Source organism: Hibiscus syriacus, unplaced genomic scaffold (assembly GCF_006381635.1).
Source record: "Hibiscus syriacus cultivar Baekdansim isolate YM2019G1 unplaced genomic scaffold, ASM638163v2 tig00111213_pilon, whole genome shotgun sequence".
NCBI lineage: Eukaryota > Viridiplantae > Streptophyta > Magnoliopsida > Malvales > Malvaceae > Hibiscus > Hibiscus syriacus.
The window spans coordinates 4,929,890-4,945,284 of NW_024063022.1; the positions used below are offsets into that span (position 1 = coordinate 4,929,890).

A 15,395-nucleotide genomic window follows, 5' to 3' on the forward strand; every position below is an offset into this window, starting at 1 on the left:
TAGGGTAGTAGGCTGCCTCCAACGCCAGGTTAAGAGTAGCTTCCGTGGAAGACCTCCGGCAGTCAAAAAATTAAAAATATAGATAAAATACAATGCATGTATAAATAAATACGTAAATACATAGTTGAACAATATTCATATGCAGTCATTAATATCATATGCGTGTTTGTAATGGGCAGTAATCCCTGCAAATAAATCCCAGCGAAAAAATCTCTGCATATAGACAGAAACGTAAGACCCGACTAAATTTAAAAGTGAAGAGAATGTTACACAGAAGTCAACGATAGCAAGCCCAGTTCTAAGCCTTTTAACGATGAATACACATATACCCCTACAGACATCATGCTCAAACGTGAGACTTCAAGACCTAGAAGAACTTAATAATGAAGAATGGTAAATAACTAGTAAAGATCGATACGAGATTTTTCCAGCACTCGCATTTCATCGAACCTCGTCTACGATATGATAAACCCTATTTAAGGAATACAGAATTAAACAATTCTCTGCATGATTTGGTTTACCATAGCAGAGCAAAGTATAATTTACCTCCCCAGGATGCCGGTAGAACTAATACAAGTAGATGAATCCGCAGCACTAGGCTGCAAAGTTTTTCGACTTTGAAGCAAATGTTTCTGCTACCAATAGAGGGAAAGCAATAGTTGCATCACAATGTACCTGATTCGATACAATCATGAAACGGGTCAGGAACTAAAGAATACGAAAATCGAAAGCAAGAAAGGGATGACAACTTATTAAGTTAAAATTAGAATTTATGGAGAATGTTTAATGATAGAGGCACACCTTAACTGTTTTAGCAGAGTCTCGTATCTTCCCCCATGAAACAGCCTCATCAGGGCGGGCTCCAGAGTCGCTACCGTCGTACTCTTGAGCCGTATTTATGTAAACAGCATAATCGGCACCATTACGCATCATATTAGCATTACAGATATGATGCTTCGGCAATCCGCCTCCTAGAATTATCATTCCTGTTTTCCTAGGACTTGCATGGACTGCTTCACCATTCATGGCTCTAATATCTGCTCAAAAAAGTAACCTAGTTCGGTAATCATATCCCCATCCCCAAGAAGTAGAGCAGTGAACAAGCAATGAAGATGAAACATGAAAGACCAACCTTGCACTACATCAACTATTAAACCCGGGCTGCGGAAAGAATGAAAATACAACATATCCCCTAAAGAGCCATCTGTTAAGCCAGGACAGAAAACAGGAATATTGTTCTGGAAAATACAAATAAATAACAAAAATGAGCCGCGGAATTAAATGGGGAAAATTGGATGCTACTAACATTATGCAGACAAATCCTTAAAAGATTACAATTGCATAGAGTAAAATTACAAAACACAGATACCTAACCATCTTAATAAAAGAAAAGATACTTAAACTTCTTAAACATGATATGAGATACATGTTCCACTTGCTTAAGAATTCTTTAATACCTTCTTCAGTAATAAATAAAATCAATCACTTTGTCAAGATGATATCATGATAGTAGTTGGCATGACTAGAATCTCACTACATTGTAGTAGAAAGGAAAGAATGTAGGTAGTTCAAGCAGTATCGCAGTATGTTCGCAGCAAAAAGATCCAATATTTTGTAATTGATTAAAAAAATATCACTAACTTTATTAGTAACATATATAACTTCAATGGGGGCATAGTTAATGAATGGTGATTATACAGATATACCTACACAAAAGCAAGGAGGGAACAAGTAGTTACATTCTCATAGTGTTGGGCTAAATTTGTATAACACTTGCCTTGTACGCCCAATAGAGGTATGAACTTCCATTATTTATTTCTTGTCCCAAGCGTGCAATTAACTTTGATGGTGTCCACAATACGTTCTGTTGAAACCAAAAACGAGAAGTAGAAGGAAATCAACAGAAACGGAAGATGCCACTAAACACAAGAGAAACATCTGCTGATGGTAACTGAAACCTCAGGAACAGAGTACAAGAGAGAGCCGAACTATTCTACCATACACAATAATTTGTAGCAACATTAAAATTGGAATGTGTAGGACATGGATACCGTACAAACATAAGAGAAAAAGATGGAGCAACATGAACGTACCTCTTCAAGTTGTTCCTTCAACATCTGATCAAAAATTGGAATGATCCAATCCTCAAATTTGCAGTAATTGTCATTAGGAACCAACAAGTTTCCAATGCGATTCAATCCTCTTGAACGTAACTGAGCACCAGGTAGCGAAAAATCACCCTTATATGTTGGAGCAAGGCACTTTATAAGATCTTCTTCTATGCCACCAGTTGTAGTTACAATTACATCCACCTAAAATCATTTCAAAAGCAACACTACTTAAATCGAGGAGCACATAGCATCAAGAAGACTGTGACAGATTTTGGAATGAACCCAAAGAATAAAATCTTTATCCCAAAATACTATGTGATTCGGAACTCACCATGCGATGCTCAGTAAGATATCGAACAGTATCTCGAACACCAGACGAAATAAGATTTGATGTAAAACCCAAAAACACCTTGGATCTCACAGATTCTCTGTAGGTAGGATCCTTCTCCTCTTCACTGCTGTCCTCAGTTATAGTCTCATCGGAAAGCCTCCAATCCAACTTCATTGATTAAGAATACTATTACGAATTAAGCCAACAACATAACTTCCAAAACAGTGATGCTCATGTGGGAACATAAAATCGAATATTCAAATTTTTAACACATCAATTGTGAGGAATGAAATGTATACATTACATAAAAACCAGCTGAGTTTCAATTTGAGTATATATTTATTTAAAAGATATAAAACCATGAATTTCAATTACACTAAATATTCACCCAATATATCTATACTTTTCAGAAATAATCATAAATGATTGAAATAATATCTATGCAACCCAATAAATAAATGAAACCAACCATATCGTTGACAATATCAATAGCTTCTCCGAGATTGGAAGCCTGAAATCCAGTGGAAAGCATGGATTTGAGAAGTGTAGAGTAGTTTACACCCTGGTTGAAATCATAACCCTCAATTCTAGTATAGGTCCCTTCAAGTGAATCCGATTCTATGAAAACTGTGGAATGTACAGATTTTATTAGCTTATCATCCATGATTTCCTTTCACCGCCTTTCGTTGTTTGCCAAGAAAACTACCACTGAAAGAAGAAAATAAAGAAAAAAGCTGCATGGGATTAGCTTTATTACTTAAAAATGCAGCCACAAGCGTGGGGTAAAAATACAGACATATTGCCCAACGTACCATTGCCTGGATTGCTTAGCCGTGTCAAGAATACTAATTGCAAGATTTTCCTCGTCTTCGGTGGCGTTTGTGGTGGAGATGGTGAGCCGGTGGTGGTGGCGGTGGCGGAGATAAGGAGAAAGGGGAAGAGTACGGAGTCGAGAGGGGTGTGAGACTGAGACTGCGTGTTACAAAAGCGAAGTTTGATAACGCAAACAACGAGGACGAGGGTTTAAAACTAAAGGCTTAAATATGTCAATAGCCCCTATACTATTTCATAACATAAAATGTGGTCTCTATATTTTAATTGTACTACATTGAGTCCCTCTGTTATCTTTTATTTAAAAGTCAGCCCTATTAACTTCTGCTTAACAACTATAAAAAAAGAAGATAAAATAACCTTTTTAGTGGATTTTTTCCGATAGTTTAAGGTGACTAAGTATCGAGTAATATTTGTTTATAAATTTTTAATCATTGACAACGTTTATACACTCCTAAGTATAATTATTTGAACTTTTACGAGAAAAGATATTCCCTTCAATCATTAAAACATTTGACAAATTCTTTAATCGAACTTATTTTAAAAATCAAATTTTTTTAAATAAGAGTATAATGTAAAGATTTAGGTAATTGTATAAACTAGTAATGGAATTATGCATTTATATTAATTGGCAACCACACAAGTCTTGATGTTAGTTGTCGATCGACAAGACTGAACGTATTTTTGTTTTTGTTTTATATATATTTTAAATTAATCAATGATATTCGATTTATTGACCGACTAATTCAAATTAGGTACTGTAGAGGCGAGGGTTACCCTTCCATCCCAGTTTGCTCCATTCGCAAATGCCAAGATTCGAACCCCTACCTTACTTAAGGGATCTAGTGTCTCATTCCACTAGATCAACTGGTTGTTGGTTCTTTTGTTTTTTTTAATTCTTAATTATTCTATTTTTATTATGCGTTTTTATTTGTCTTTTGACATATTTTTTTTATTTAACAGTCATTTGGTTGTCTCGTTGCATTACTGAACGACCATTGGAATCTCATAATTTGTTCTAGAATACGACCTTTCTTTTGAAAGAATAATGATTTTTCCGCCCTATTTGTTCTAAACGAACTTTAGATTTCTTTATATTTTATATTGATAATTTGTTTCCGATACTAAAAGCTTATAAATTTATCATACTCTAAAATTTTATAAATTTATCTCTTAACATAAAATATCAACCCAAACTATTGGTATCAATCTAATAATAACAAAAGAGTTAATTGTATCACGTGTCCTTAATGTATAACTCTCATTTTAAATTAGTCTTTAAATTTTTAAGTGTTCTAATTTCAACCCAAACTACGACCTTCGTTCTAAAGTGCCTCCATAAACATTTTGAACATTTCAATTTCATCCCAAATTATGCGTATATAGTAACTACATCCCTTGTTAATAATATCGTTAGGCCAAGTTATATTATTATATGTTTGGAAAACCAAAATTTAGGTTAAAATATGGTTGAAACTAATTACATATTCGGATGAATTAATGGATAAAATTGAAATATTCAAAAGTTTGGAGACCTAATTTAGAAAAAGGGTCACAGTGTAGGGATAAAATTAAAATATTTAAAAGGTTAAATACTAATTTAGAACGAGAACCCTAATAGGGAATGAAATTAAAATATTCAAAAATTTAAAGACTAATTTAAAATGAAGGTTATAATTTAGTAACATATGATACAATTAACTCATAACAATATACTAAATTATCAATGGACACATCATCCTTTAAACCATTTTTATCTCATTAAATTAAGTCCTCTCACGTTATTATTTTCTGTAATAATATCATACGTCATTGAACGATAACCAAATAGTTATTTTTGTCACTAAATTTTTAAAAAATTATAAGATGAATATTAAATTTATCAATTAGTTATAAGACGAATATTAAATTTTGTTGAATGATTACAAAATGGTCATTAAATCTTATCAAATTATTATAAAATTGTCACTAAATTTATCAAAATTTTGTAATTATTACAATATCACAATGATATTTTGTAATAATTTGATATATTCAATGATTATTTTACAATTTTCTAAAAATTTATTGATTCAAATGATCATTTGAATATAGTTCAATATCCTTCGGTATATTTATTTTCTATATTATCTCATGATTCCTTAGGGTGCGTTTGGTTCACGGAATGTAAGATTACCAATGGGAATAAAAGATTACCAGGGAATAGGATTACTAGGAATGTTGTATTTTGTGTTTGGTTAGTTTAGCAAGAATGTAAGATTACTGTGTTTGGTTAAAGGAATAAAAGATTATTGGAATATATATTTGACCAAATTGTCCTTATTATATATTTATTTTTTTAACAAGTTGGAAAATATTTATATATTATCTTAAAAAAATTTAAATTCATAAAATTTATATAATTTTTTTACAAAATTGAAAATATAAAAAGGTTTAATGAAATGGTAAAATTTTATTTTAACCCCTGAACTTCATATAAAATTTTAATTATAGATTTTTTTTGTAAATTTAAAATAGTTTAAAGATAAATTTGTAATTTATCCTTCATAGAATTTTTATTATTCAATGAAAGAATAAGGATATTTTTGAAAAGAAATTTTTTTAAGTGCATTTTAATCCAAAACACCGGTAATCCAACAATACCTAAGGAAAGGGAGGTAATGACATTCCCGATAATATACCCCAAAAATCTACTATTGGTAATATAAGATTACCGGGAATGACATTCCCGGCCAACCAAACGGAGAATGTGGATTCTATTCTCGCATTCCCCCAACCAAACACACACTTATATGTTTATAATCTTTCTTAGTCATTGATAACGCTCACTCACCTTATACACATAGATGTTCGAATCCAAAACCTAAAAAAATAATACTATCTTTAATCATTGAGGTCATTTAATTGGTTTAGTTCCTTTGAGTTTTATTATTTTGCATTATATAAAATTATGTCTTTGAGTGTTATTAGTTTGTAATAATTTACTTGCTGACAAAACTTTTATGAAAATAGGCTTTAAAAGTTTTAAAATTCAAAAAAGTAAAATTATGTATTAAATAAAAATTTATTGATATTTTAGTTTTATAATTATTTTTATATAATATATTTAGATTTTTTGTTAATTTTTTACATCAAAATGGGTAAATTTAAGATATTGTGTGAAAAATATTTATGACCTTATATGTTATCGTAGAATAGAGTATTTTGGTTTTCTTTAGAATGTAACAAGTTTCAAACTAGGTATGTTTTAGTCCTCGGTAGTAAAAAAAATATTGTTATTTTAAAAATAAATTAAGGAGTTGTATTTCCAAGATGTATGTACATTGTTAATAGGCTAAAAAAATATTCTGAATAGATATTACCTTATAATTCATCCCATACTATTAAAATAAAGTAATTTTAAAATTTTAAAAGACATTCTACGTTCTAAGTGATAGCTAAATTCATACAAAACAGAAACATCGATATGGCCTCGTTAAAAAACCTCCGTAAATAATGTACCTAATCGATGCCATAAGATTTGAGTCTGTTACAAAGCACCAAAACACATAACCACTCAACCTGTGCACCTACGCAGCAAGCTCAAACGTATTCCATGTGATTATTGCAGATGTTAAAAGCTTCTCCAACCCACGCCAAGAAATAGGAAGAGCACGAGGCAATCCGACACTCAACACCAACATTTACAGTCCTTATTGCAAGCATAAAAATAGATTAGTCTGCAATAATTCTTGCCAACTTTACCAATATTCCAACCAGCTTGTACCAGCAGTGAAGGAACAAACACAAAAGTCCAACACTAGCGAAGCACCGTCACTACCACATAGGAAACCAATCAGCGACCTTCAATCGATCTTAAAACTTTATAGAGATATGATAGGGGCACATCATCAACACTAAACTTCATGCTTCACCCTTATGGTTTTGCAAAACTCCGTCTACACATGCTTCACCGAAACTACCCAATGTCACCGCATCAACATTAAACTTCGTGTGCCCCAAGGGAGGAGCTTCTCATGTGCTAGAGGATAATCTGGAAGGAATGCACAATGAAAAGCAAACTTCTGAGGGGCATCGTATAAATTCACTGATTGACAAAAACGATTTTGGCCATTTGCACTTCGCCCCTACACCAATCCTAACCAAGGCTAAATCGACCACGTTACGAGCTAGCCAAACAATTCAGATTATTCCGAAAAAAACTAGCTGCCACAAAGGTTTGAGTGCCGCTCTGATCGGAAATTCTCCCGCTTAGTGAACAAGTTTCTTAGAGTGCTCAGGATCGCCAAAATTACATTCCATAATCTGCACCAAGCTTACCAAATCTCCCAAGTGAACCGACAGCGGCACATGAGATGATTAACAGTTTCTAAAGAGTTATTACTCAAAACACATCAACTCAACCCTTGTAGACCAAATCCACGCTTCGCTAGTTCAGATCTTACCGAGATACGGCCAAGTATTGATCTCCACTTTTCGCCAAAGGCAGTGGGGCTCACAACTGTATCTCCATATCTACTTGTTGAGTAATGACCTATTACGGGACTTACATTAGTAAAAACTGAGTCCGCCTAGATTTCCTGGCTTAGCAATACGTTCCCATTTTAACTAGTGGATTAACCTTCTACTTGAAGCTCCCCAAATAAAATTAGCGACCATCTCACTAATTTTTGACACCACACCAGCTGAAATTTGGAACAATGAGATATAGTACACTGGTAAGTTATTTAACACCGATTTTACCAACGTCAAACGACCTCTAAAGGATAGTAGCTTGCCTTTCCAACCGTCAAGTCTTGCCCTTAATTTGTCTAAAATGGGTTGCCAAAGACTCGACGAGTTGCATCGATAGCCCAACGGAAGCCCTAAGTATTTCGTTGGAAAAGAGTCGATGCCACATTTAATCCCATCACCCCACATAGCTAAATCACTATCCTCCACATTGATCCTAAACATTTTGATTTTGCTCATGTTTAGTTTTAGTCCCGAAGCAATCTCAAATAATCTTACAACCCTCTTAATATTGGTTACTTGAACGCTTAAAGCCTCTGAAAAAAGGATGAGGTCGTCTGCAAACTGTAGATGAGACACGACCACTCCATTAGAACCTACTGTCACTCCACTGAATAAGCCGATATCAACCGACTTCCGAATGAGAGAGCTGAGAGCCTCGCCAACGATATTGAACAAGAATGGAGAGGAGGAGCAGCCTTGACGAAGACTCCTCTTGATTGCAAACCTGTTGGATGGGGAGCCATTTACTAGGACCGAGATGGTGGCCGTAGAAACACACAATTTAATCCAACTACACCACTTCTCCCCGAAACCTAGCTTCAACATAATTACATCGAGAAACTCCTAGTCCACAGTGTCACAAGTCTTTTTGAAGTCAACTTTGAACACCGCGACTTCACTGTTATTCATTGGCTATAAGCGTACAATCCGTGATTTGCTTTCTGGGTGAGAACACAAATCGAGTGTCACTGATGATTTCATTAGGACACCCCGCTAATATTCTCGCTAGAACCCGAGATAGAATTTTGTATAAGCTTCCCACCAAGCTAATCAGTATGAAATCGTCTATCACTTTCGGATTGAAAACCTTTGGGATGAGCGTTATGAACGAGAAATCAACCAAGGTCCCTTGGTGAAAGTTCTCAAAGAAAGCCATCACATAATTCTTAAGGACGGACCAAAATTGCTTGAAAAAATTGAGGTTCAACCTGTCCGAACCGGACAGAGCCTGTCTTGACTATTTCTAGGCTCGAGGTAAAAATAAAAAAAATGTCCCTAATATAAAAAAATAAGAAATATGTAATATAAATATTTTATTAGATTTTTTATTAAATTAAAAAATAGTAATTTTTTTTCATTATAAAAGATGTCAAAAAACATATTTATGAATACAAATACTTATATTACATATTGTAATGTTAAATGTATTGCTCAGTCACTTTTCTAGGTGTTTGTCTGTAAATTCAGTTGCCGAGTTATTCTGTTTCCTAGCTAGTTGTGTTGTACTCTTCTTCTCTAATTAGGTATAGAAATGTTTTTAATGAGGCTTACAACTTATGTCTTGGTTTTATCTCTTTAGTTTCTTATTAAAATAAATTTTGCCGAGCAAAAAAAAATACATTAGATCATTTTTTACGTAAAACCATTAATGATAGTGTTAACATTAATACTTTCCAACATATTTTTCTTAATACATAATATAACATTTGAAAATGAAATAACGATTTTATATGAAATTTGAAAATATATAAAAATAAAAAAAAGAATTTGAAAACGTGATCCACCTAGAATTTTAAGAACAATCTTCAATATGATTCAGGCAACACAATTGATAATAAACAATTGTGAATTTATGTGTGAGAGAAATATGATAAATAAAAAATGAGAATAATAATTTTGAGAGAAATCGTGAAACATGGAAGAGAAAAGAAACATGCTAATTATACTTAAATTTTTTTCCTCTCATTAAGTTTTGAAGAAAAAGATAACGTTAATAATTTTTTCATTAATATGAAAAACCGGAAAATAAATTTGGTTAATTGATTGTGGGAATTTGGAAAGACCAAAATTAAAGAGACTTAATTGATCTTTTTCAATTTTGGGAAAAAAATATTGAATTAGAATTTTATGGAAGAACAATTTAGTAATGTTAAGATAAAATTCAATAACGATAATAACTTATGTACTAAACATGTAATTTACCCAATAAGAAAAAGAAGGTAAAGCTAAAAAATATCACCTATATATTTAAAATATTCTTTCTAATATTAATTTTAAAAAATATAAATAAATATTAAATTCTAATTTTATTAAAAATAAATAAACATTATTAACTGTTGTTAAATATTATTAATGAATAATAATTCATTTGAACCCTCAATTGTAATTAAAAGTTTATTTTAATATTTTTTATATTTTTAAACAATTAATTTTAAAAGTCAATAAATTTGTAAAAATATATGGAATTTATAATTTATTAAATTATAAAATATTTCTTATCATCATCGTCATCATCATCATGATTTTTTTGTAAAAGAATTACTAGTTATAAATTTTTTATAAAATTATTCGTATTTTAAATTACTTACCCTCAAAGTTTTTATATACTAGATTATACGTATTGTATAATTTCATACAAAAATAAAAATTTGTCGAGTTATAAAATAATTTTCAAAAGAAGATTTAAAGATTTTAATGTAGAAAGTATTTTTGCACACACAAAAAATAAATTAAAAATGACGTTTTTACACAAAAATCACCATAACATAAATTAATTACATATTAGGCACTATTTTAAAAAAAATTACGAAACTAACACCAGGTTTTTACACGTCGCTCAAGGCACGGTGCATGGGCCGCGCATTTCAACACGTGGCGCCATATTAACGTAAGACGCGGTGCATGAGCGGTCCTTTATGCAAATATTGCTAAATCCGTAATATTTTTTCTAACGGTGTTTGACACATAAATAATAATAAAAATTCAGTGATTTTTCGAGAAAATCGTCAATGTCACGGCCCTGACACGACCTATTTCAGATAGAGGCTATAGCGTGAAAGAACTGGGTGTTCTTGTCACCCTCCTTAAACCATTTTAAGCGGGGGGAATTAGAGTTTAAGAGCTTATCTTCAAGGTATGAAATCTTCCTTTTGATATCTTCAAGTTTGTCATTGGACTTGAATCATTTTACTCACTGCTTTGTCTTGCTTTTGGCGGCCTGCAAAATGTTTGCCATACCATCGCTGTATCATAGTTTTTTTCAAGATATTCATTAGAACGAGTCTAATGATTAATCTTCGGCGTTTTTCAAGTTCAAACGAAATACACATTAGCAACAAATTTTAAAATCATTTTGTATTCAAAATAAAAACTGAATCATTAGCACGAAACAAACGACTCACCTCGACAGTATAAGAATTGTTGTTGTTCTTTGAGCACCATAAATGCTAAGGGTACGAGTGTTCAATAACAAATGGTCATTAAATAAATATCACCTTGTATTTATCCCAGATTAATAAAAAATCAAACAATTACGACGGATTAAAGTAGAAGAAATCCTTAGCATTATTGAACATGAAAGAACCTATTGAATCTTCATAAATTATTCAAAATAAAATCAAATTAGGGACACATGGACCATTGCTTTGGTTTTATTTGAAAAAGGTAGAGAAAAGGAGCAAATATGGGTGTTCAATCAGTCAATTCGATTAATCGATCGAACTGAATTACCCAAAATTCATTAATCACTTTTTCTTTAACAGTAATCGAATTGAATTTTTTCAATTTTTTAACCAAACCGAACTAAGTTCGATTAACTAAATTAACTGAATTAATTGATATTTATAAATAATATATATTATATATTTAATATTTTTAGTTTATTGGGTTAATCAGTTTAAAATGAAGTTTAATGTAACATCCCCAAAACAGAACTAGTGACCAAATTGTAAGAATTCAAAGTTTAGTGGTTTAATTTGAATAACTTGAAAAGTTCAAGGATTTATTTTTTTGAAAATTTTGTTTAGGACTTGATATCAAAGTTGGATGATTGGAAGGGTATTATGGTCTTTTCGAAGGAAAGTTTTTTAGCTTCCCTCTTTTATGTGATATAAAGCACGTGAGAAATGGGAGAAAATTTATCCAGAGTCTTCTTCAGTTTTCTTCTTCCTCTCCATTGAGAAAGAAAGAGTAAATGGATTTTGAAGTTGAATTTGACTTGCCATAAGTTGAAATAAGAAATTCAAAGTGTTAGAAACGAATTTAGAACATGTTGATTTATTGGCTTGATTATTGAATTCAAGTATGTATGTGGGATATTGAATATTAGGATGAGTTAAAGTAATCTAAGTTGGTTAGAATAAGTATAGTTGAGTTTAAAGGCTTTATGGAAGAGTAAAAAGGGGAAAAATAGCAAAGTTTTGGGGAATTTTCGGGTTTAAGGAATGAATTCTGGGTTGGTAGTATTAGTAATGGTTGAGTAGGTACTGATACTACAAGGCAATTTATGAGAAATTTAGGCATGGGGTATCGATACTGCATGAATAGTATCGATACCATACGTAAAAAGAGTAAGAAATCTTTATGAAGTATCGGTAATGAAGTGATAGTATCGATACTAAGAGTATCGATACCAAAGTGGAGGGTATCAATACCAGCCAACATCGAAGCTAATATTGGGTATCAGTACCCTAGCATAGAAGTATCAGTACTATAATGGTAGTACCGATACTACTTAAGTTGGAAAGTGGAAATTAGTGTTTTATGTAGTTTGCTTTGGTTTGAATATTATCGAGTAATTCAAATACCAATATTCATTGGATTATATTCGTGTAGATAACGATCGAGAGCAAAGTCCGGACAAGTCGACCATGTAATTGTCATCGAGAAAGAGATGAAAGATCGGAATGGACTAGTGAGACCAGGTAAGTGTGTACTATTAAGTATATGAAGTTTTATGGAAATAAGACTTGCGATGAGTCTATTTTCATATTAAAGTATATGAATCCATGAATACACGCATGTGTCTATTATGATTTGTATGTGTGCCTAAGTATGTGTGTTGACATGTTATTGTATGGGCTGCATGATTGATGTGCTACATGTGATATGTGATTATAAGAGAACAAAATATAAACCATATGATAATGAATTATGAGATAAATTACATGATCATGAACTATGTAGATAACAATGATTTAAGTAATAACAAAAGAAAGTGGTATAAATTATGTGATATAAATATCAATGATTATATGGATATGTAATATAAGTTAGGTAATGAGGATCTATGTGTCTATATGCCTATGAGAAAAGATAAAAAAAAATATGTAAACCATGTAATAGGAATTTACGTAGCTATGTGTTAGTGACTTAAGTACTTAGGCGAATATGTAACTATATGGTATATATATATTATTGTATGATAATGATTAGGTGAAATATGATAACAAGGCATAAGTTGTATGAATTAGATTTATGTGAACTAATATAATGAACTTATGTAGTGATATGAAGGTTGAGATAAGTTAAATAACATTAATATATATATAATAATAAATAAGAATCAATATAAGCTAGGAAATACTGGCATAAGTTATTATACTAACATATAATATTAGTTGTATGGTAATTATATAGGAAACCATATTGGAATACATGTTTAAGTAACAACACATGTGAAGATGAATTAAGTGAAAATATGAAACTAATATAAACTTTATATAATATAAATGATTATGAAAATCGGTAGGATAAATTATATTGTATTGTTATACATGTTATATTAAAATATGTATAAGAGTTAATGCCTGAATTTATATGAGTTGAAAGGTGATCCTAAGAAAATAAAGAATAAGTTTTATGATATAATTTATGTGATTACATGTATGTATTAATATATCTTGCTAGCATTATATGTTATGTGATATGAATTTATGTGATATGTGTTATAAGACAAGGATCTAAGTGAACACATAAAAATGTTACATGAATCATGTGATATATGCTATGAGATATGACCCATGTGACTACATGTGAAATGATATAAGTTATGTGATGATTTGTGTGACTATGTGAATATGTGATAAGAATAAATGATAACGCCCATGTTATGTGATATGAGAGCTAGGGTATAGTTGGCATGCTAAGAGTCGAGGGTTCTATGTGGTCATTCGGGACAAATATGTGGTCCTTCAGGACAAATTCTATGTGCACCTAGTGGGATTTTATACGAGCTGTGGTGACAACATTAGTGTACAACCTCAATTTACTCACATATATTTAGTTCTCACAAGTATACCATGGGCAAATAAAAGATATAACATAATAAGAAGCCTTGTGTGATATTATGTGTTTTGCTGTGTGAAATGTATGATCTGATGTGTATAAATGTTAAGTACAAAATTAGATGATAAAATAAATTAAGGATAATAATATTGATAATTATAAGAAGATGAATGATCGATTTGATGAGATATGTGTCGGTATGTATTTGCTACATGAAATAGTACATGATTTTTGTATGATATGATGATCTGAAATGAGATTAATGATGAGATATGGGTATGTCTACATTTGATCATATGAATATTCCATGGTCTTGTGTGATATCATAGTATGAAGTGTTAATGCAATTTTTAAGTATTTAGAGTTCTATTATATGTTATTGCCTCACTAAGTTATCGACTTAGCGTGTGAATGTTTCAAACGTAGGTTTTGAGAAGGTTAAGGAGCAAAGAGGGTTAGAAAGGTCAGTTTCTCCTTTCTGAAGATCAGAACAGAAAATAATATTGCTTAGTATGTATTTGGTTATAATAAAGTAGTTGGCATGTAAACAAAGATTTGAACAAGCTTTGCTCTGATCAGTTTAAATAAATTTTTTTATCGTTGTAATTAATGTAAATTATTAAATTTTATTTTTAATATGAATTGAAATTTTTGTTCATGTGTAAAAGTAATGTCTTGAAAAATCAATGTGACACCTCGGATTCGTATCCGGGTCGGGTACGGGTTGGGGGTGTTACATTTAAACACTCCTATTAGCTAAATAATATATATGGTATATTAAATAATTAACAATTTTAGTAAATTTAGTTAATTAACCGATTTCAAACTCAATTAACCGATAACCGAAGTTTAAAAAATCATTAACTATTAATTGATGAAACCTAAAATTAATAAAATTGATTAACCCAAAAAATTTCGATTAATTCAATTAATTCGTTTTTAACTTAATTATGAACACACTTTGGAAGAGCAGAGATTTATTTCTCACCTTAAAAAGGAAGGGAGCCTTGATTTGATGCATTTGTATTATTAATTCAAGCATGTTGGGCGTTTGAATTTTAGAAAGTTTGTCATAGTAGATACAAATCAAATGATGATTTAACAAGATTATAAGTTACCAAGGGATGAACATATGCGGGTGGGTAGAGCGGTAATCCTTTCAAAAATTTAAAATTATTATATATTTTAAAATATTTTATATATTTTTTATTAAGAAGATATTCTTGTACCTTAAAATTTTATAATTTCAAATTTACTCCTTAAAATTTTTATAAATTTAAATTCATTCTCTAATATAAAATTTCGTTCCTGATATCAATTAT

At 31.1% G+C, this 15,395-nt stretch overlaps 1 protein-coding gene across 2 annotated transcripts; it reads right to left on the reverse strand.

Annotated features, from left to right (window-relative positions):
* Nucleotides 1–482: 482 nt before the first annotated feature.
* On the reverse strand, nt 483–3,434 carry LOC120156138 (deoxyhypusine synthase-like). Of its 2 annotated transcripts, none has more exons than XM_039167549.1 (8): nt 3,261–3,434; nt 2,912–3,150; nt 2,443–2,610; nt 2,094–2,312; nt 1,778–1,864; nt 1,133–1,238; nt 802–1,037; nt 483–675 (listed from the first exon to the last, which is right to left on the reverse strand). In XM_039167549.1, the coding sequence occupies exons 2-8, from the start codon at nt 3,104–3,106 to the stop codon at nt 595–597; spliced, it is 1,092 nt and encodes a 363-aa protein (XP_039023480.1). In that variant the 5' UTR covers nt 3,107–3,150; nt 3,261–3,434; the 3' UTR covers nt 483–594. The 2 variants fall into 2 exon arrangements, with proteins under 2 accessions (XP_039023480.1, XP_039023479.1); XM_039167548.1 differs by having other exon boundaries at nt 3,255–3,434.
* Nucleotides 3,435–15,395: the final 11,961 nt, after the last annotated feature.